Genomic DNA, 16005 nt, shown 5'->3' with positions numbered 1-16005 from the left:
CCCCCCCCCCACTCGCACTCTGTCTCTCTCTGTTTCTCAAAAATGAATAAAGGAAAAAAAAAAAAGAAACGCAAAGCATATTGTCTGAAAACTACATTTTTTAAAAAGTTTGTTGTTTTTTTTTTTGAGAGAGAGCAGGGGAGGGGCAGAGAGAGAGGGAGACACAGAATCGGAAGCAGGCTGCAGGCTCCGAGCTGTCAGCACAGAGCCCGATGCGGGGTTTGAACCCATGAACTGTGAGATCATGACCCGAGGTGAAGTAGGACGCTTAACTGACTGAGCCCCCCAGACGCCCCAAACTACAAGCATTTTTGAAAGAAATTAAAGAAGATCTAAATAAACAGAAAAGCGTCCCATGTTCACAAATTGCAAGCCAATTTATATTAATTTATATTGGAAGTAACAATATTGATATTGTTGCTAGCAGTGCTCTCCAAGTTTATCTGCAGATTCAGTGCAATCTCCGTCAGGATGCAAACTGACTTCTTTGTAGAGACGGCCGAGCTGAACCTTACATTCACAAGGAATTGCAAGGGACCCAGAACGGCCAAAGCCACATTTTAAAAAAGAGGACTCATTGTTACAATCACTGCTTAGCCTGCACTTCACTCTCTTACACTACCTTAAAAAAAAAAAAAAAAAACAACAAAACAGACAGAGAAGAAAGAAGCGAAGGAAGGAAGGAAGCAAGTTAGTTGAGGACTCAGTTTCAGATTTCAAAACTTGCTACAGTAATCAAGATTCTGTGACTCTGGCATAAGGAGGGACATATAGACAAATGGAATGGAATAGGGAGTCCAGAAATAAACCCATGTATCTGTGGTCTCGTTTTTGATGAAGAGGCCAAGACAATTCAATAGGGAAAGAGTAATCTTTTCAAAAAATGGGGCTGGGACCACTGGAACCCACGTGTAAAAGAATGAAGTTGGACGCTTACCTCCTATCATATACAAAAGTTAAATGGATCAAGGCTTCACTGTAAGAGCTAAAACTGTAAAATTCTTAGAAGGAAACACAGGGGCAGGAGTGCTTGGGCAGCTCAGTTGGTTGAACATCCAACTCCAGGTCACGACCTCATGGTTTGTGGGTTCAAGCCCCACATTGGGTTCTGCACTCTCGGTGGAGAGCCTGCTTGGGATTCTCGCTCTCTCCTCTCTGACCCTCCCCGACTCGTGCTCTCTCTCTCTCTCTCTCTCTCTCAAAACAAAATAAATACACTTAAAAAAAAAAAAAAAGAAGACATAGGGGTAAATTTCCATGACCTTGGATTTGGCCATGGAGTCTTAAAAGTGATCCCAAAAGCGTGAGCACGAAAGAAGCAATAGATGAGATGGACGTCATCCAAATTAAAAGCTTCTGCTTCAAAAGACACCTTCGAGAAGGTAAAAAAGACAACCACAGAATGGGAGAAAACACTCGCAGGTCACATATTTGGTAAGGGACTTGGATTTAGAAAGAACTCTTACAAGTCAGTAATAAAAAGTCAAATGGCCCAACTTAAAAACGGGCAAAGGACATGAACAGACATTTCTCAAAGATGATATACAAATGGCCAATAAGCACAGAAAAGATGTTCAGCATTATTATGCACCAGGGAAATGCAAATCAAAACCACTTCACACTCTAGGATGGCTATAATTAAAAAATCAGATAATAAGTATTGGCAAGGATATAGAGAAATTGGAACACTCATACATTGCTGGTGCGAATGAAAAATAGTGCAGCCACTTTGGGAGATGATCTGGCAGTTTCTCGAACAGTTAAACATAGAGTTACCATATGACCGAGCAATGCTGCTCTTAGATATATACCCCAGAGAAATGGAAACATAAGTCCACACAAAAACTCATATATGGATGTTTATAGCAGTGTGATCCACGGTACCCCAAAAGAGGAAACCATCCAAAAGTCCATCAACTGACGAATAAACAAAATGTTGTGTAGCCATTAATGAAATATTATCCATCCCTGAAACAACAAAAAAACCGCAATCCCAACTAAAAGTACTGATTTATGCCACAACATGGATAAACCTTGAAAACATTATGCTCAGTGAGAGAAACCTGACCCAAAAGCCACGTGTGTGTGATTCATTTATAAGAAATATCCAGTGGGGCACCTGGGCGGCTCAGTTGGTTAAGCGTCCAACTCTTGATCTCCGCTCAGGTCTTGATCTCAGGGTCACGAGTTCAAGGCCCCACTCTGGGCTCCACGTTGGGCGTGAAGCCTACTTAAAAAAAAAAAAAAAATCAATCCATGGGGTACCTGGGTGGCTCAGTCGGTTAAGCGTCCGACTTCGGCTCAGGTCACGATCTCGCGGTCTGTGGGTTCGAGCCCCGTGTCGGGCTCTGTGCTGATGGCTCAGAGCCTGGAGCTTGCTTCCGATTCTGTGTCTCCCTCTCTCTCTGCCCCTCCCCCACTCATGCTCTGTCTCTGTCTCAAAAATAAATAAACATTAAAAAAAATTAAAAAAAAATCCAGAATAGGCAAATTCATAAAAACAAAAGTAGATAAATGGTTGCTGAGAGTTGTGAAGGGGTAGGCGGTAGCAGCTAGCTGACAGGTTTCTTCTTGGGCTGATGGAAGCGTTCTCAAATTGTGGTGCTTTGTACACACCTTGAGTATACAAAAATCTGCTGGATCACACACTTTTAAGTGGGCAAATTGTATGGTATTCGAACTGTATCTCAATAAAGTTGTTATATTGCTGGCCTCCAGGGGGGTGGGGGATGGGTGAAGCAGTGCACTTGGGATCAGCACTGGGTGCTCTGGGTGCACTGGGTGGCGTATGGAGGTGCTGAGTCATTATATCCTACACCTGAAGCTGATCCGACCCACTGTGTTAACTAACGGGAGTGCAGATCAAAACCAAAACCAACAACAAAAAAAAATGTATAGTATTTCTGAAGATGGGTGTGAAGATAGAGATAAAAAGAGAAGGACCAATAGAAAATCCACTTAGAGGGGCGCCTGGGTGGCGCAGTCGGTTGAGCGTCCGACTTCAGCCAGGTCACGATCTCGCGGTCCGTGAGTTCGAGCCCCGCGTCCGGCTCTGGGTTGATGGCTCAGAGCCTGGAGCCTGTTTCCGATTCTGTGTCTCCCTCTCTCTCTGCCCCTCGCCCGTTCATGCTCTGTCTCTCTCTGTCCCAAAAATAAATAAACGTTGAAAAAAAAATTATAAAAAAAAAAAAGAAAATCCACTTAGAGAGCAACAAATCCCCTCTTCACCTCAGCTTGGTGGATGACTGCCTTGTTTATTCTCACCCCCACGAAGTCTGCGGTTTTATTCTCTGGAGAGGTCTCTAAACAGCAGGAAAACAGGCCCACACCCTCACCCTGGCCTAAAACAACAAACAAACAAACAACCCTACCCCTTATTGTGGCCCTAAACCAAACCCTAATCCTGGATCTGAGGGAAAAAGATGTAGTGTAAATACACAGGGGAACATTACTCAGCCACGAAGAGGAAGGCAATCTTGCCGTTTGCAAGGACGCGGATGGAGCTGGACGGTATTAGTGTCAGCGAAATAAATCAGAGAAAGATTTCACTCACATATGGAATTTAAGAAACAAAAAGATGAAAGCCTCAAAAAACAAGGGAGGGAGAGGCAAACCAAGAAACAGACTCTTCAGTACAGAGAACCCACCGCTGCGGGAGGGGAGGGGTGGGGGGTGAAGGGTCGCAGGTGGGGTGAGCACCAGGTGGTGCGTGGGAGGGTTGATCACATGGCGCACACCTGGCGCTCGGATCACACAGCAGGGGCTGCCTGGAATCTACATAAAAACTTAGGAGATTTCAGTCCCATAGCTTTGCATCCTAATGCAAAATGTACTTGTGATTGTTTTAATCTTTTCCTAATTTGTATTTAATTGATTTAGATTTGCAAGTTGAAATCTTCCTAGTCTTAGGTACAGTATTAGAGCCTCAAAGAGTTTTAGATTCACCGTGTTTATAGTTTATTTTACACGTAAGAATTATCTAGGGTCTAAGAAGGTTTGCTCGTTACATCACATCGGAAGATTAATGTTAAAACGATAAGCAAATGTCTTAGATTTGCAAATGCAGCTTACAACGTTTTAAAGTGCTTAACTGGGACACCTGGGTGGCTCAGTCCCTTAAGCTTTGGGCTCTTGATTTCAGCTCAGGTCATGACCTCACAGTTCACGGGCTTGAGCCCTGAGTTGGGCTCTGCCTTAAAGTGAGTCTGCTGGAGATTCTCTCTCTGTGCCCCCCCCCCAAAAAAAGTCTTTCTTTCTCAAAAGTAAATAAACTCAAAAATGTTTTAAAATAAATAAATTGCTTGACTGAACTCTGATCCCCCCAACCTGCTCCTCTAGGGCAGTCCCTCGCTTCCCTCCGAGGCCCCATTGGAGTCCTCAGGTCAGCAAGGCCCAGGGGTAGACCCTGGCCCGGCATCCCGCCCGGGGTCCTCTGGCCTCCACCCCGCCCCCCTGAGGGAGGCAGTCGCCGGTCTCCACAAAAACCGGGTTCTCCCACGGCAGGGGACGGGGCCGTCACTGGGGTTCAGAACACTGGGCAGGCCCTCACAGGAGCGAGATCCTCACGGGGCCAAAACGAGGCGAGGCCCGAGGGCCCTCATGGGGCGGGGCCGTCACGAGGCGGGGCCAGAGCACTGGGCGGGGCCGTCATGAGGCGGGGCTAGAGCCCTGGGCAGGCCCTCACCGGGCAGGACCCGAAAAGGGCGGGGCCGTCATGAGGTGGAGCCAGAACACTGGGCGGAGCCCTCATGGGGCGGGACCGTCAGGAGGCGGGTCCAGGGCACTGGGCGGGGCCGACACGAGGCGGGTCCAGAGCACTGGCGGGGCCCTCGCGGGGCGGGGCCAGATCACTGGGAGGAGGATCTGCGTGGAGGCGGGGCCAGAGCATCACAGCTACAGTGTTTGACCCGGGAAAATGGAGAGGGAAGCTGGACCCCAGAGGGGAGAGTGGTCAGTGGCTTTAGCTGAGGGTTCCAAGAGTGCTGGGGCGACAGGAAGGGGGGAAAGAGCCAAAGGGGATGATGACAGGGCCTGGGAGACAGGGCTGGCCCTGAGTGGGGGTCTAGTCCTGGGGGCCTGGTGGGGGGATGGGTCTCGATGGCCGGGAGGGGTGTCCGGGAGGAGGACGGATCCTAAGAGGAGGACGGTCCCCAGGGGGGGGTGGGTCCTGGGAGGATAGGCCTAGGGGTGCTTAGAGTCAGATCCTGGGATGGGAGGTAGAGGGGGGTCAGGGTAGGGTTAGGGGCCAGGTGGGAGTTTGTATCCCAGAGACCATGGTCCTGAGGGGGAGTTGATCCTGATCCTGAGGGGTGTGAGAAGATTTGAGGAGGGTGGCTGGGATTCTGATGCAGGAGGGACGGGTCCTGGGGAGGTGGGGAGTGTGCAGAAGGCCCCGAGAGGATGGACAGACTTGGAGGGGAGGGAAGCCCCTGGTTTGGGGGCAGCAAAGGGGTGGGGGAGGTGGTGGGGAGCAGGGGTGGTAAAAAGGAAGTAGGCCGCACCCCGCGGCAGAAAACTTCCACCTGCCCGAAGCTCCCAAGAGGATAGACAGAGGGCAGCAGGGGCTGGGAACAGAGTGGGCCTGGGTAGAGGAGGAGTCCGGGTGGGGGAGGTCCCGGCACAAAGAGCAGCGGAGCCCTGCCCCCCCAGCTGACCTGTCCTGACAGCCGCTGTCGTGGTCCCTTGTGCGCTCGGTTTGGCCCTCATTTCCTCCCTACTCCAACAGCCCTGATTTCCCATCCGTCTTCCATCTGCTGGGACATCCCAGGGCAGGGCTCCTGGAGCCCAAATGCCATCCCGACTCCACCTCCCCCCTGCCATGCTTCCAGGGCCAAGGCCTGAGCCTCGTGGCACCTGTTCTTCCCTGTGAAGTTCAGTCCACCTGCTCTGGTTACCCACACTGAGCGTGCCGGACTGCCTCTGCCCCGCTCAGAACACTTGGCACCCGGCGTGGAGCCTCTCTGGATCTCCAGCACACGGGTGTGTTCGCTGCCCCTGCATCCCGCGGCTCAGCTGGCCTCCGTTTCCCTCTGTGAGGTGCCCAAACCCGTCCTTGCTCCGCCTGCCTGCGTCCCTGCCGCCTCCCCCGCCTCCAGAGCCCCACACAAACGCTGCTGAGCAAGTTGGTGGCTTGCCGCCTTTACGATCCAAGGGGTCCAAGGGGTCCAAGGCGGGTGGCACCATCCCGGCTCCCTGCACAGCCAGACGGGCCCCCCCCCAGGTCCCACGCTCCGCTCCCGCCGCATCCACGGTGTCACGCCTTCCTCATCTTCGGCTCCCACGGTGTCATTTTGCCAGGGAGAATGGAAGCCATGGTTCCGGTTTCCTCAGCCTCCTGCCCTCCCTCCCCTCCGTAGGGGCACCTCCCAGCGCCTGTCCTGGCTCCTTCCCGCCGCAGAGGGACAAGGTCAGGTCTCGGCCATCTTGAGGAGCCCGGCTGCGTCTGTCCGAGCAGCTCCTGCCTGCCCCCAGCCGTGCTTCGGGAGCGGAGCGTCAGCCGCCTACTGTGCCGCTTTCTCCGCCACTCCTCACTCTTCACCTCACAGCCTGGGCCGCTGGCACCTGTGGTGGAGGTCAAGTCTAACCGAGCTCGTTCACACCAGGGCAGCAGGGGCCCTGGACTCTTCGGCCTTTATTCTGTTGACACTCTGCCCCCTCGAAGCTGTGCCTTGGCTTCTGTGACATCACACTCTGAGGTTTCCCTCTTCTCGTCTCCCCGCTTCTCTCATGCACTGGCTGCGCTCGCCCCTCTCAGGCGGCCTCACCCCTCCTGCGGCTTCAGTGGTCCATACTCCCGAACCTTCTCCCTCCAGCCCTGACGTCTGCCGGAGCTTCAGGACTGTGTCGCCGCCGCTGCCTGGTGGCTCCACGCAGGCGTCTTCCCAGCCGGGGGTAGCCCTGCGCCGCTCGAGCACAGGCACAGCCCGGGCTGCCTCTCCCGCGGAGATGGGCCTGAGCCCCGCACCGCGGGCCTGAGCGTACACCGAGTGCAAGGGCGAGCCCGGAAAGAGGAACTGGAGGTTGAGTTCACAAGAGGAAATCAAGAGTAAAAGCCTGGCTCCACGAGGAAGGTGAGTCACAAGGAGCAGGCAGAAGCAGGAAGTGGCCTGAGAAAGAGAAAGTTCCTCCGAGGCCACCACAGGGATCCTCGTTGGCTGGGCAAGGGGACGGAGAGTTCCGCAGTCTCAGGAGGTCACGCTGCCAGGCACCCCACCACCTCTGCCCGAACGGAGACACCTTCTGGACTCCCTTGTCCGTCCTGCACATCCAAGCAGTTAGCTTGAGTCAGTTTCTCTCCGCCCCTAGTTTGGGCTGCGGTCTGCCACCCGCAGGGCTGCAAGGGCCTCAGCGTCAGCCGGTGCGGCCTCGCTCTCGTCTCCTCCGAATCCCGTCCCCACAGCAGCTGGAGGGACCCTTCCACAGCAGGAACTCGCTCACTCCGCCACAACCACCGGGCCCTGCTCTCTGCCCTTAGGAACCGGCCTGTGTCCCCGCTGATCTGACCTCTGCTGACCTCTTTAGCCGAACTGCTCAGTGTCACTGGCCCTGATAACACCCCACACAGTCACAGATACAACCACACGGACACACACACTCAGATACAACCATATGGACACTCACAGATACAATCACACGATTCTCACACAGTACAAACACACTTAGCCCCCCTCCCCGCCCCCCCCCCCCACACGCACCCAGTACGCTCACCCACACACAGCCTGAGCGTCAGCCTCACTGACGGGTCCCGCGTCCCTGCTGCCCCCTGGTCCTGGCGTTTGCAGGAGCTGCTGCTCGCCCGCTAATGCCTTCCCACCACCGTGGGCTCACCCCCTCCAGAAAGCCTTTCCTGACCCCCTAAGCCGGGCCCCTCAGGAGGGGGAAGAAGCAACGTGGCCCAAGGATTCTGTTAAGAATCGAGCCCAAAAGGAGAAGACTTACTTTTTTGTGAAGCTTTGAGATTTCTTTTATTTTGTATCTCCCCGCGTCTTTATTTTTGCCGACGCATTGTCTCAGTCGTTACAATAAAGCCTTTCCGAGGAGAGGCCTGTGCTCCTGTGGCCAGTGAGGGGGTGAAGGCCGCGTGGATGGACGGTGTGGTTCAAGAGCAGGGAAGCCGGTGTGTGGGGACCAGAGGGAGGCAGCTTCCAAGAGTAAGGGCCTGGCGTGGGACCCTCAGGGCAGGAGCACAGACCTGGGAGGGCTTAGCATCCCAGTGGAAAGGCCAAGTTCTCAATCAGAAACGTGTGGTTGGGGGTGAGCTGAGTGCCAGGGAGTTGCTGGGCCTGCACGACTGTCTGCAGGGGCCTCCAGCCCCGTGGAGGATGGCGGCCCGTGCTGGGCTGGCTGGCGGTGGAGCGTGGGGCCCGGGCTGGCCCGGAGCAGGGGGTGGGTGACGCTGCCGAGGGTAAACCCAGAAAGAGGGGGGTCATCGGTCCCAAATTGCATGCAGAGGTTTAGAAGGACGTGGCACTTAGGAAGCCACCTGTGACCTTCCCGGAGCAGCTGAGTGTTGTGGCCCACGGCCGAGCTGCAGGGGCCCCAGGATGGGCAGAGTCCTCCTCTCGGGGAGGAAGACCATTCTGGGCCCGACTGGGGACGAAGGGGCCAGCGGGAGGGCCGGGGCGCAGGGCCTTCTCTGGCACAGGGAGGACCCCGTCGGGAGGGCACGGCTACGGTGTGACCACCGCAGGGTTTTATCGCCGGCTCGCCCTGTGTAACCTTCACAGCACACTGCCAGCCGCCGACTCCTATCGCCTCACCCTGGGGCCTTGCCACCCCCAGAAACTCCCCCTCCGTTATCTTCAGTGCCAGCCAGTTTCTGCCCACAGCTTTCTGTCCCCAGCCCCTCCCTGCCCCTATCACCACACTCAGCCGCGTGGCCTCCCAGCCCCCTCCTGGCTCAGTCCCTGCTCCCGAGCCCCCAGCCTGCCGATCACCACTTTTTCTGCAAATGCCCGCTAGTGCTTTGCCTCTTCCGTCTCACCCTACATCTTCTCCAGCCCCAGGGCTCTGCCACACGCTAATGACTCCCAGACCTCAGCTTCGGTCCTGGTTTCTGTCCCTGGCTCCTGGATCTGGGCTGTCTGTCAGTGGCCATCTCTAGGCGCAGGGCCCTGGGGGGTGCTCGGGGGAGGGGGGAGGGGGGAGGAGGGCAAGCGACACACTAGACCCAGGAGCGCGGCACATTTGGATCCCACAGCTGGGAAACTCGCAGCCTTTGGGACTGCTTGGACGGTCAGCCTAGAGGAGGGGGGTGAGCGGGGCCTCCTCCCATCAGGGTGCAGGAATTGGTGCCCGGCTCTGGCCTCCGTCCCGATGGTCCCGTGTCCTCCCCTGGCGGGGCCACCGTCCCACCCGCTCGTTACTATCCGTGCCCTGTCTCCAGGACTCCCGGAGACCCCCTCCCCGCCCCAGTCTCTTACAGTTTCCCTGGTGTTGAGGAGTGGCCGCCATCTGGCCGAACCCGGCGCCGAAGCCGCTGCTGCCCAGGCCGCCCGCCTGCGTCTTGATCGCCGACTTGAGCTCGTGATTCTCCCGAACGAGCCGCACCAGCTTCTTTAGCTCCTCGTTCTCCCTCACCAGCCTCTCGATCTGATGCCGGAGCCCCTCATAATTGGCGAGTAGAGACATGCCCCGGGGCAACGGGACGGGCGCAGCCCGGGTCGGGGGCTCGGCACCTGGAGACTGCCCGGGGCCCCAGGCCTCGCCCGGGCGGGAGGAGGGCACCAGGGTCTGCCAGAGGCAAGGCCGGCCCAGTGGGCCCTGGGTATTGTGAGGTCAGAGGCTGTGCCCCGCTCCCAGCCCTCTCTGCTCTGCCAGGCTCAGCCCTCCGTGCTCCAGGCCTGTGCACAGGTCCTGCCTCGGCTGGGACGCACCGACCCCTCCTGTGTCTGCAGGGGCCTGCTCCCTCAAGCGTCCTGTCACCCCAGTGAGCTCATCTCCGCCCTCTAGGCTTCCCTGCGGCCGCGCCTCCATCACAGCGCTTACCTGGCTCTGTGCGCTTGGCTGCTCGTGCTGTTGGGCTCACTTTAGGGTGACGTGGGCGTGCTGTAGCTCCCCGGCACCCAGCAGAGGGCCTAGGTGCACTGCAGGAGGGTAACCAGTGATCTTCTGTGGAATGGAAACTCATCACCCGTCTTCCTGGCTAGGGCACCCTTTCCTTGGGACGCTGGGCACACCTGGAGCTAGCCTGTTGGCCTCTCTCCAGGACATTGTACCTCGGGCCCCTGGACAGTGGCCATACTTTCTTCCAACCCAGGTGCTCAAAGCCTGTCTCTGACTGCTGGCCCGGGGGCTCCCTTGTCCACGCTCCTGGCTCCCTATAGCTTGGAGTCTCCGCTTCTGGTGACTCGGGGCCCCACCCTTCCCCCCACGGCACCCGCGTGAGTTCAAGACCCAAGACTGTGTCCTTCGGCAGGTCGTCAGGTTTCGGGAATTCAGACCTGGGAGTCCCCGTCATGTTCCCTTTCTTATTTTTAATTTTTTTTAACGTTTATTCATTTTGGGGACAGACAGAGGCAGAGCATGAACGGGGGAGGGGCAGAGAGAGAGGGAGACACAGAATCGGAAACAGGCTCCAGGCTCCGAGCCATCAGCCCAGAGCCCGACGCGGGGCTCGAACCCGCGGACCGTGAGATCGTGACCTGAGCCGAAGTCGGACGCCCGACCGACTGAGCCACCCGGGCGCCCCTGTGCTCCCTTTTTAAGAACCCCCCGCCCCGCCCCCCTGGGGGGGGGGTCTGACCTTGGGAGTCAAGTGAGGCGGTGTCCCGGGGTGTCCACCCAGGCGGAGAGGGCAGTGAGGCCCAGGTCTGAGCCGGAGGTGGGGGTGAGGACTGGTTCGGACTCAGCCTGAGCTGAGCATTCTACCTGGGCCTCACGACGGGGGCCTGCCCCCACCCTCCTCCCACACCCTGGACAGTCATCGCGGCTGCGTCACTGTGGCCCCTTTCACCTGGGGGGGGGAGGGGTGTCGTCACCACTCTGCCGTTCACCGTGTGGGGAAGTGGGCTTCTCATGGCTTTCCCACTCGCCTTCTACCATCCAGTCTTGCCTGGCCGTTGTCCTCTCCTTGGGTTGATGCAGCTGGGGTGGTTCCGTTGACGGGTCAGTGGAGCTGAGCTCCGGTGCCCAGGTGTTTGGTCGAACACTGGTGCAGATATGGCTGTGAAAATATCTTGCAAAGGGTCTGGCATCTACAATCGGTTGATTTGATGTGGGTAGGCCTCATCTAAGCAGCCGAGGGCCTCAGGAGCAGGAAACCTCAGGAGCCCAGGTTTTCCAGGGAGGAAGGAACCCTGCCTCGCTGCTCTCCCACACGGCTGCCTGAGTTTCCAGCCCGCTGGCCTCCTCTACAGATTTGGGGCTTGCCAGTCCCCACAGCTGCACGAGCCCATTCCTCAAACCTCTTAACGTCTGAGGAATCCGACCGATACTTCCCTTTACGCGCTGCTTTTTCCCTCCGAAAACGGTATGCTGAGCACCTACTGTGTGGCGGGCATTGTGTTAGAAATTGGGGGTTTAGTGAATCACTATATTGTACCCCTGGAGCTAAAATAACACCGGAATTGTTACATTATCCTTCCCCTTCCCACCGTGCAGCCTGGGGCGAGGGCAGACTGCCGCCCCCCCCACCGGGTCTCCGGGCACCGCGCCGCGGCCGGCAGCCCGTCCCATGCGGACATGCGGACAGCCCAGGCCCCCTCTGGTCTCTGTCCCTCCACTCGTATCTCCCTTCCTTCCAGTTCACTTATCTTGTCGTTCTGTCCCGTGTACAACTGTCCTTCTGTGCCCAAACCTAGCGGGCTTGAGTTTGGGACGAAGTAGCATAAGTCTGCAAAGAGCGAGGGCTTCGGCCAAAGCTTTACCCACAGCAACTTGGATGGCGTGAAGGGAGCGAGAGGGAGTGGGTGGCCCTCCCCGCCTTCTCCCTGACTCTTCCCGAAGGACTGGCAGGAAGCTCCCGGCTTCCCGGCTTCCCGGCTTCACGCGGGGTTTGCTCTGCATCCCTCACGGCGCATTAGGAATTCACTTCACACACACCTCCAGTGTCCCCACTGGTGCTGAGTCAGGCGTCTCCACTGCTGGTCTCGGGTCACTGGCTTTGCACAGTTTGTCCCCATTCAAATTTGCCTGCTGAGATTCCGCTCGGCACGGCAGCTTGGCGAGGCCTCAGGGGATCTTTGCTCCCTTCTTGGCTTGGGACTCTTTGTCAGTTTCCTTGTAAAAGCCATCTTCTCAAGGCAAAAAGTTGCTACAGAACAGGGACCTTTAACCTGGAGCCCTCTGTCCACACCCCCTCCTACCTGCGTCCACACGGGCGGACTGTGGCGTGCCGTTCTGGGCTTGTGGGGGGCGGTGCCAGGGAAGGAACCGTGCTGCCCGTGGCCCTAGCGTCCTAGCAATCCCGGCTGGGTGATCATTTCCGTGCTGCCTGCTGTGCCCCTTACAGCCTTGGGGTCCCACCCTGTGGCCCACAAGGAGCTCCTGGGAGGAATCTGCCCAGTCTGTGCTCCCACAGATCCAGCTGGCACTCGAGTGCAGTGCCCTCCTGGATGCCAGCCGCGACTCCTCCCTCCCTTTCCCTCTCCTTCACTTCAGACAATGAAAGGGCCGTGGCCAGCTCTGTTTGGGTGCTTACCATGTGCCGGGCAGTGTTGTAACAGTCTCCGTCCTCCAGGTGGGGACACCGGTGCACAGCCCTCCATGTCCGGTGCCTGGTCCAGACCTTCCCCGGGGCGCCCGGATCCCCACGGCCAGTCGGGTCTTCCCACCTTTCCCAGCGGTGGGGGCTGGGGCTTGGTGCAGGTCTTGGGGCCTGCTCTTTGACCTGCTCTTCCTGCCTCCAGCCTCACCCCTGCTCAGGCAGCATGTGTGTGTGCGTGTGTGCGCGTGTGTGTGTGCGCGCGCGCGCGTGTGTGTGTCTCCCACAGCTGCCAGGGGAGGGACCCCCCTGGGGGTCTGACCCCCCACTGGCCCTCGGCTCTGTTCAGAGGGAAGACCCAGGGTGGTGTCCCAGGAGAGGACAAAGGCCCCGCCGTACGGTCTCCACTCTGCATTCTAGAGTCCAGCACAGGCCCTGGCACATGGTAGGTGCTCAGCAAACATGTGAATACAGTTTTTATTCAACCCTTAAATTTTGTTTTTCCTGGAAGCATTCTCCCCATGAAGCTGGAGAAGATATGCTGGCAGAAGAAACAAGGCAGGCGCTAACTGGCCTGCTGAGTGTCTGAGGATGTGCCCCTAGGTTTCTGAGGGACCGGTTGTCCCCTCCTGACGTTGTTCCCTTAGGACTGCGATGGCCCCGCTCATCCAGGCGGGGCCCGACCAGCCGGAGCTGGGAAGGGGTGCCTCAGGGGAAGATCTCTCCAGGCCTTGGCTAGAGGCAGCGTCTTCTTCTGTGAGTGTCACTTGGTCACCAACCCCACGGGTCCATTCGGTCGCTCCTCAGGAAGGGCCGAGGGGCCAGCGGAGACCAGGAGGCCTCTGTCGGTCTCTGGAGCTCGTTAGCTACAAAGAGCTTTGTTCGGAAGGCGCCAGGAGGGGAGAGCCCAGGCGGCCTGCAGGCTAGGGGCGCCCAGGGCCGGGGCTGCTGCAGGCGGGCGGCGGGGTTCCGGACCCTGGGCTCCAGGGGTGGGCCTCCCAGCCGCCTCCCCCCAGCCCTGACCCTCCTTGATTCCTCCTCCTTCTTCAGACCTCGGCTTGCGAGCCGCCCCCCTCTTGCAGGCTCTGCCTCCCGCTTCACTGTGTCTCCTCCCTGCGCCTCGCCTCCTCCATCTGTCCAATGGGGTAACGATGCCTCTCTTCCCCCTAGTGCCCTTCCGAGACCCCGGTGAGCCCCAAGGTGCAGCAGCCTGTATCGTGTCCCTGAGTCCACGACCAGCACTTTCTCTCACGAACCCTCAGGCGGCAAGAGCCCGGGCCCCGCCTGTCTCTGCTGCGTCCTCCACCCTCTCGGCCTCCAGAAGTCCAGCCTCTCTGCTAGCCCTCTTCTGGGGCACCTCCACCGCCTGCACCCCCCACGGCACCTCTTGGGCTTTAGGGCCCTCCCCCAGAGCTTCCCCACCCCTCACCCGCCTCCTGTGGGCTGTGTCCACTCAACGTGCCACGTGAGCCTCCCCTGCAACGGACCGGGGTCTGAGTGGTGCCTCTGCGGGCCCCACAGCCAGGGCCGACCTGCTCCTGCTCCCCGGGGGCGGCGGGGGCGAGGGATGAGGAGTCGGCCTCTGCCCAGCCCTCACTTAGCACACTCGCAGCGGACCTTTCCGAAGGAATTCTTATCAGGAACCTCCAAGAACACAGAGGGAAGTGGCAAGACACAGAGGGCCTGGTTTTAGGCCCAGCTCGCCTTCTGCTGGCTGGTGGCCGTGGGAATGTGCGGTCACCGCAGGCTGGGCTGATGGCACCCACCCTCCAGTTTGTCTTCCGGTTCGATGATATGTGAAGGTCACTGCGAGGTCAGGCTTGCACGTGGCGCCCGACACCTGGCCCTGATTACGGGCTTCAGAGGCTCGGGGTCCCCACGCCCCAGTGCTGCCGGAGGAAGGGGCCTGAGGCCCATGTCCCTCAGACGGGGGCCCTAGGGCCCCCACCCTCCCTTCAGCCTGTCTGGGTCCCTGAGCCTCAGTTTGGGGAATAGTACGCTACACGTTTCCGGCCACAGGGGAGTGGGGGTGTCTCGTCCTCAGAGCGAACCGGACACAAACACGGAGGGTTTTGCCTCAGTGCTTATTGCAGACGTGCACTGTTTCCGTGCGGCCCATACACGCGGCCGGTCCCGTTCGTTGGCGTGCATTTTGCCCACGAGAAACGTTAGGTGGAAGTGGAAAGCAAATGCTGCACCCAGCCGGGCAGACCAGGCCGCGTAGACGCGTGCCAGACACCCGCCGGGCCACGCCCGACCCCGCCTGTCGCAACTTCCCAGCTGGTTTCCCGATAACCGGCAGGCCCCGCCCCCGCGCCCCCACCGCGGGCGGGCCTTCCAGTAAACACCCCGGTCGGTCGGTCGTGGGGGTGTCTGTGTGTCCTCACCAGTCTGCACTCGTGCGCCGGGACACCGTCTTCCCTGGGCTTCTGCCCCCTGTCGCTGAGGGTGGGGACTGGGGGCGGCCAGGGACCGCGCCAGGCCACTGATTCGTCCCCTGTGGTCTGGCTCCGGCCACCCCCGCCCCCCACCCCGGCCGGGCTGTTTCTCTGTCCGTTCGCAGCGGCGTCCGACGCGTCCCAGCTGCGTGCACATGCGCTCCGAGCCCTAGGCACACGGTGTGGGCGAGACTGGAGGGGTGCCCGGCACTGAGGGCGAGGGTCCTGCAGGGGAATGGGGTGAGGGGGAAAGATGGGCAGGGTGGGCCGTAGGGCCTCGGAGGCGGTGTTGCCGCCGAGGGCGGGGGATGAGGAAGCAGAGCAAAGGTCCTGAGGCAGGAGGCAGTACCACACACGGAAGGACTGGGAGAGGACTGTGGGGCTGGACGGCGTGGGCAGGGACGAGGAGGCGCTGTCAGCGAGGGAGGCTGCGGTGGGAGCACAGGGGTGTAGGCAGGGGGCAGGGCAGGGTGGTTTGGAGTCTGTGCCGCGCCAGGCGGGTGAGGGCCTGGGAAGTGCTCGAGGCATCAGCTGCTGTTCGCCTGTGGGAGCCGATGGAGGTGGAGGTGCTGTGGGGAGTGGGGCAAGCCGGCGGGCAGTGCTGAGGTCCATGAGGGGCCACTGGGAGGACGTCGGGCCACCGTGCCCTGGGACCGCCTCAGGACAGGATGGGCAAGGCCTGTCAGAGGGGGCTAAGAAGGAGTGTGGGGCAGGCCTGCACCCCTGGGGGAGGAAAGACACACTGGAGCCTTGGGTGGGGCTGGGGGAGGGGGAAGAGGTGTGTGGATTTGAGCCCAGGGCCGGGAGGGGAGTGCCCCCAAGGTAGAGTCCTTGTGCGAGGCCTGTCGCCGCCATCTGGAGCCCTCGCTAAGGGGGAGCCTCAGTGGGCCTTGCTTTGGGAGCCTGCAGGCAGTAGGCGCCTGA

At 58.9% G+C, this 16005-nt stretch overlaps 1 protein-coding gene across 9 annotated transcripts in view; it reads right to left on the bottom strand.

The window, feature by feature from the left end:
* SPATC1 (spermatogenesis and centriole associated 1) overlaps window positions 1–12868 on the bottom strand; it is a 26597-nt gene extending 13729 nt beyond the window's left edge. For 2 of the 9 annotated variants that reach the window (XM_040494720.1, XM_040494728.1), the window contains exons 1-3: window positions 11872–12033; window positions 10955–11164; window positions 9423–10110 (exon numbers count right to left, since the gene is read on the bottom strand). In XM_040494720.1, coding sequence (XP_040350654.1) covers window positions 9423–9630 — 208 coding nt within the window. In that variant the 5' untranslated portion in view covers window positions 9631–10110; window positions 10955–11164; window positions 11872–12033. The other 7 variants (XR_005796699.1, XM_040494726.1, XM_040494721.1 and 4 more) reach the window with 7 other exon arrangements.
* Window positions 12869–16005: the final 3137 nt, after the last annotated feature.

This window comes from Herpailurus yagouaroundi, unplaced genomic scaffold (genome assembly GCF_014898765.1).
Source record: "Herpailurus yagouaroundi ecotype Mexico unplaced genomic scaffold, PumYag 186, whole genome shotgun sequence".
NCBI classification, from domain to species: domain Eukaryota; kingdom Metazoa; phylum Chordata; class Mammalia; order Carnivora; family Felidae; genus Herpailurus; species Herpailurus yagouaroundi.
The sequence above is the reverse complement of the archived record's forward strand: the minus strand, read 5'-3'. Positions and strand labels throughout refer to the sequence as shown.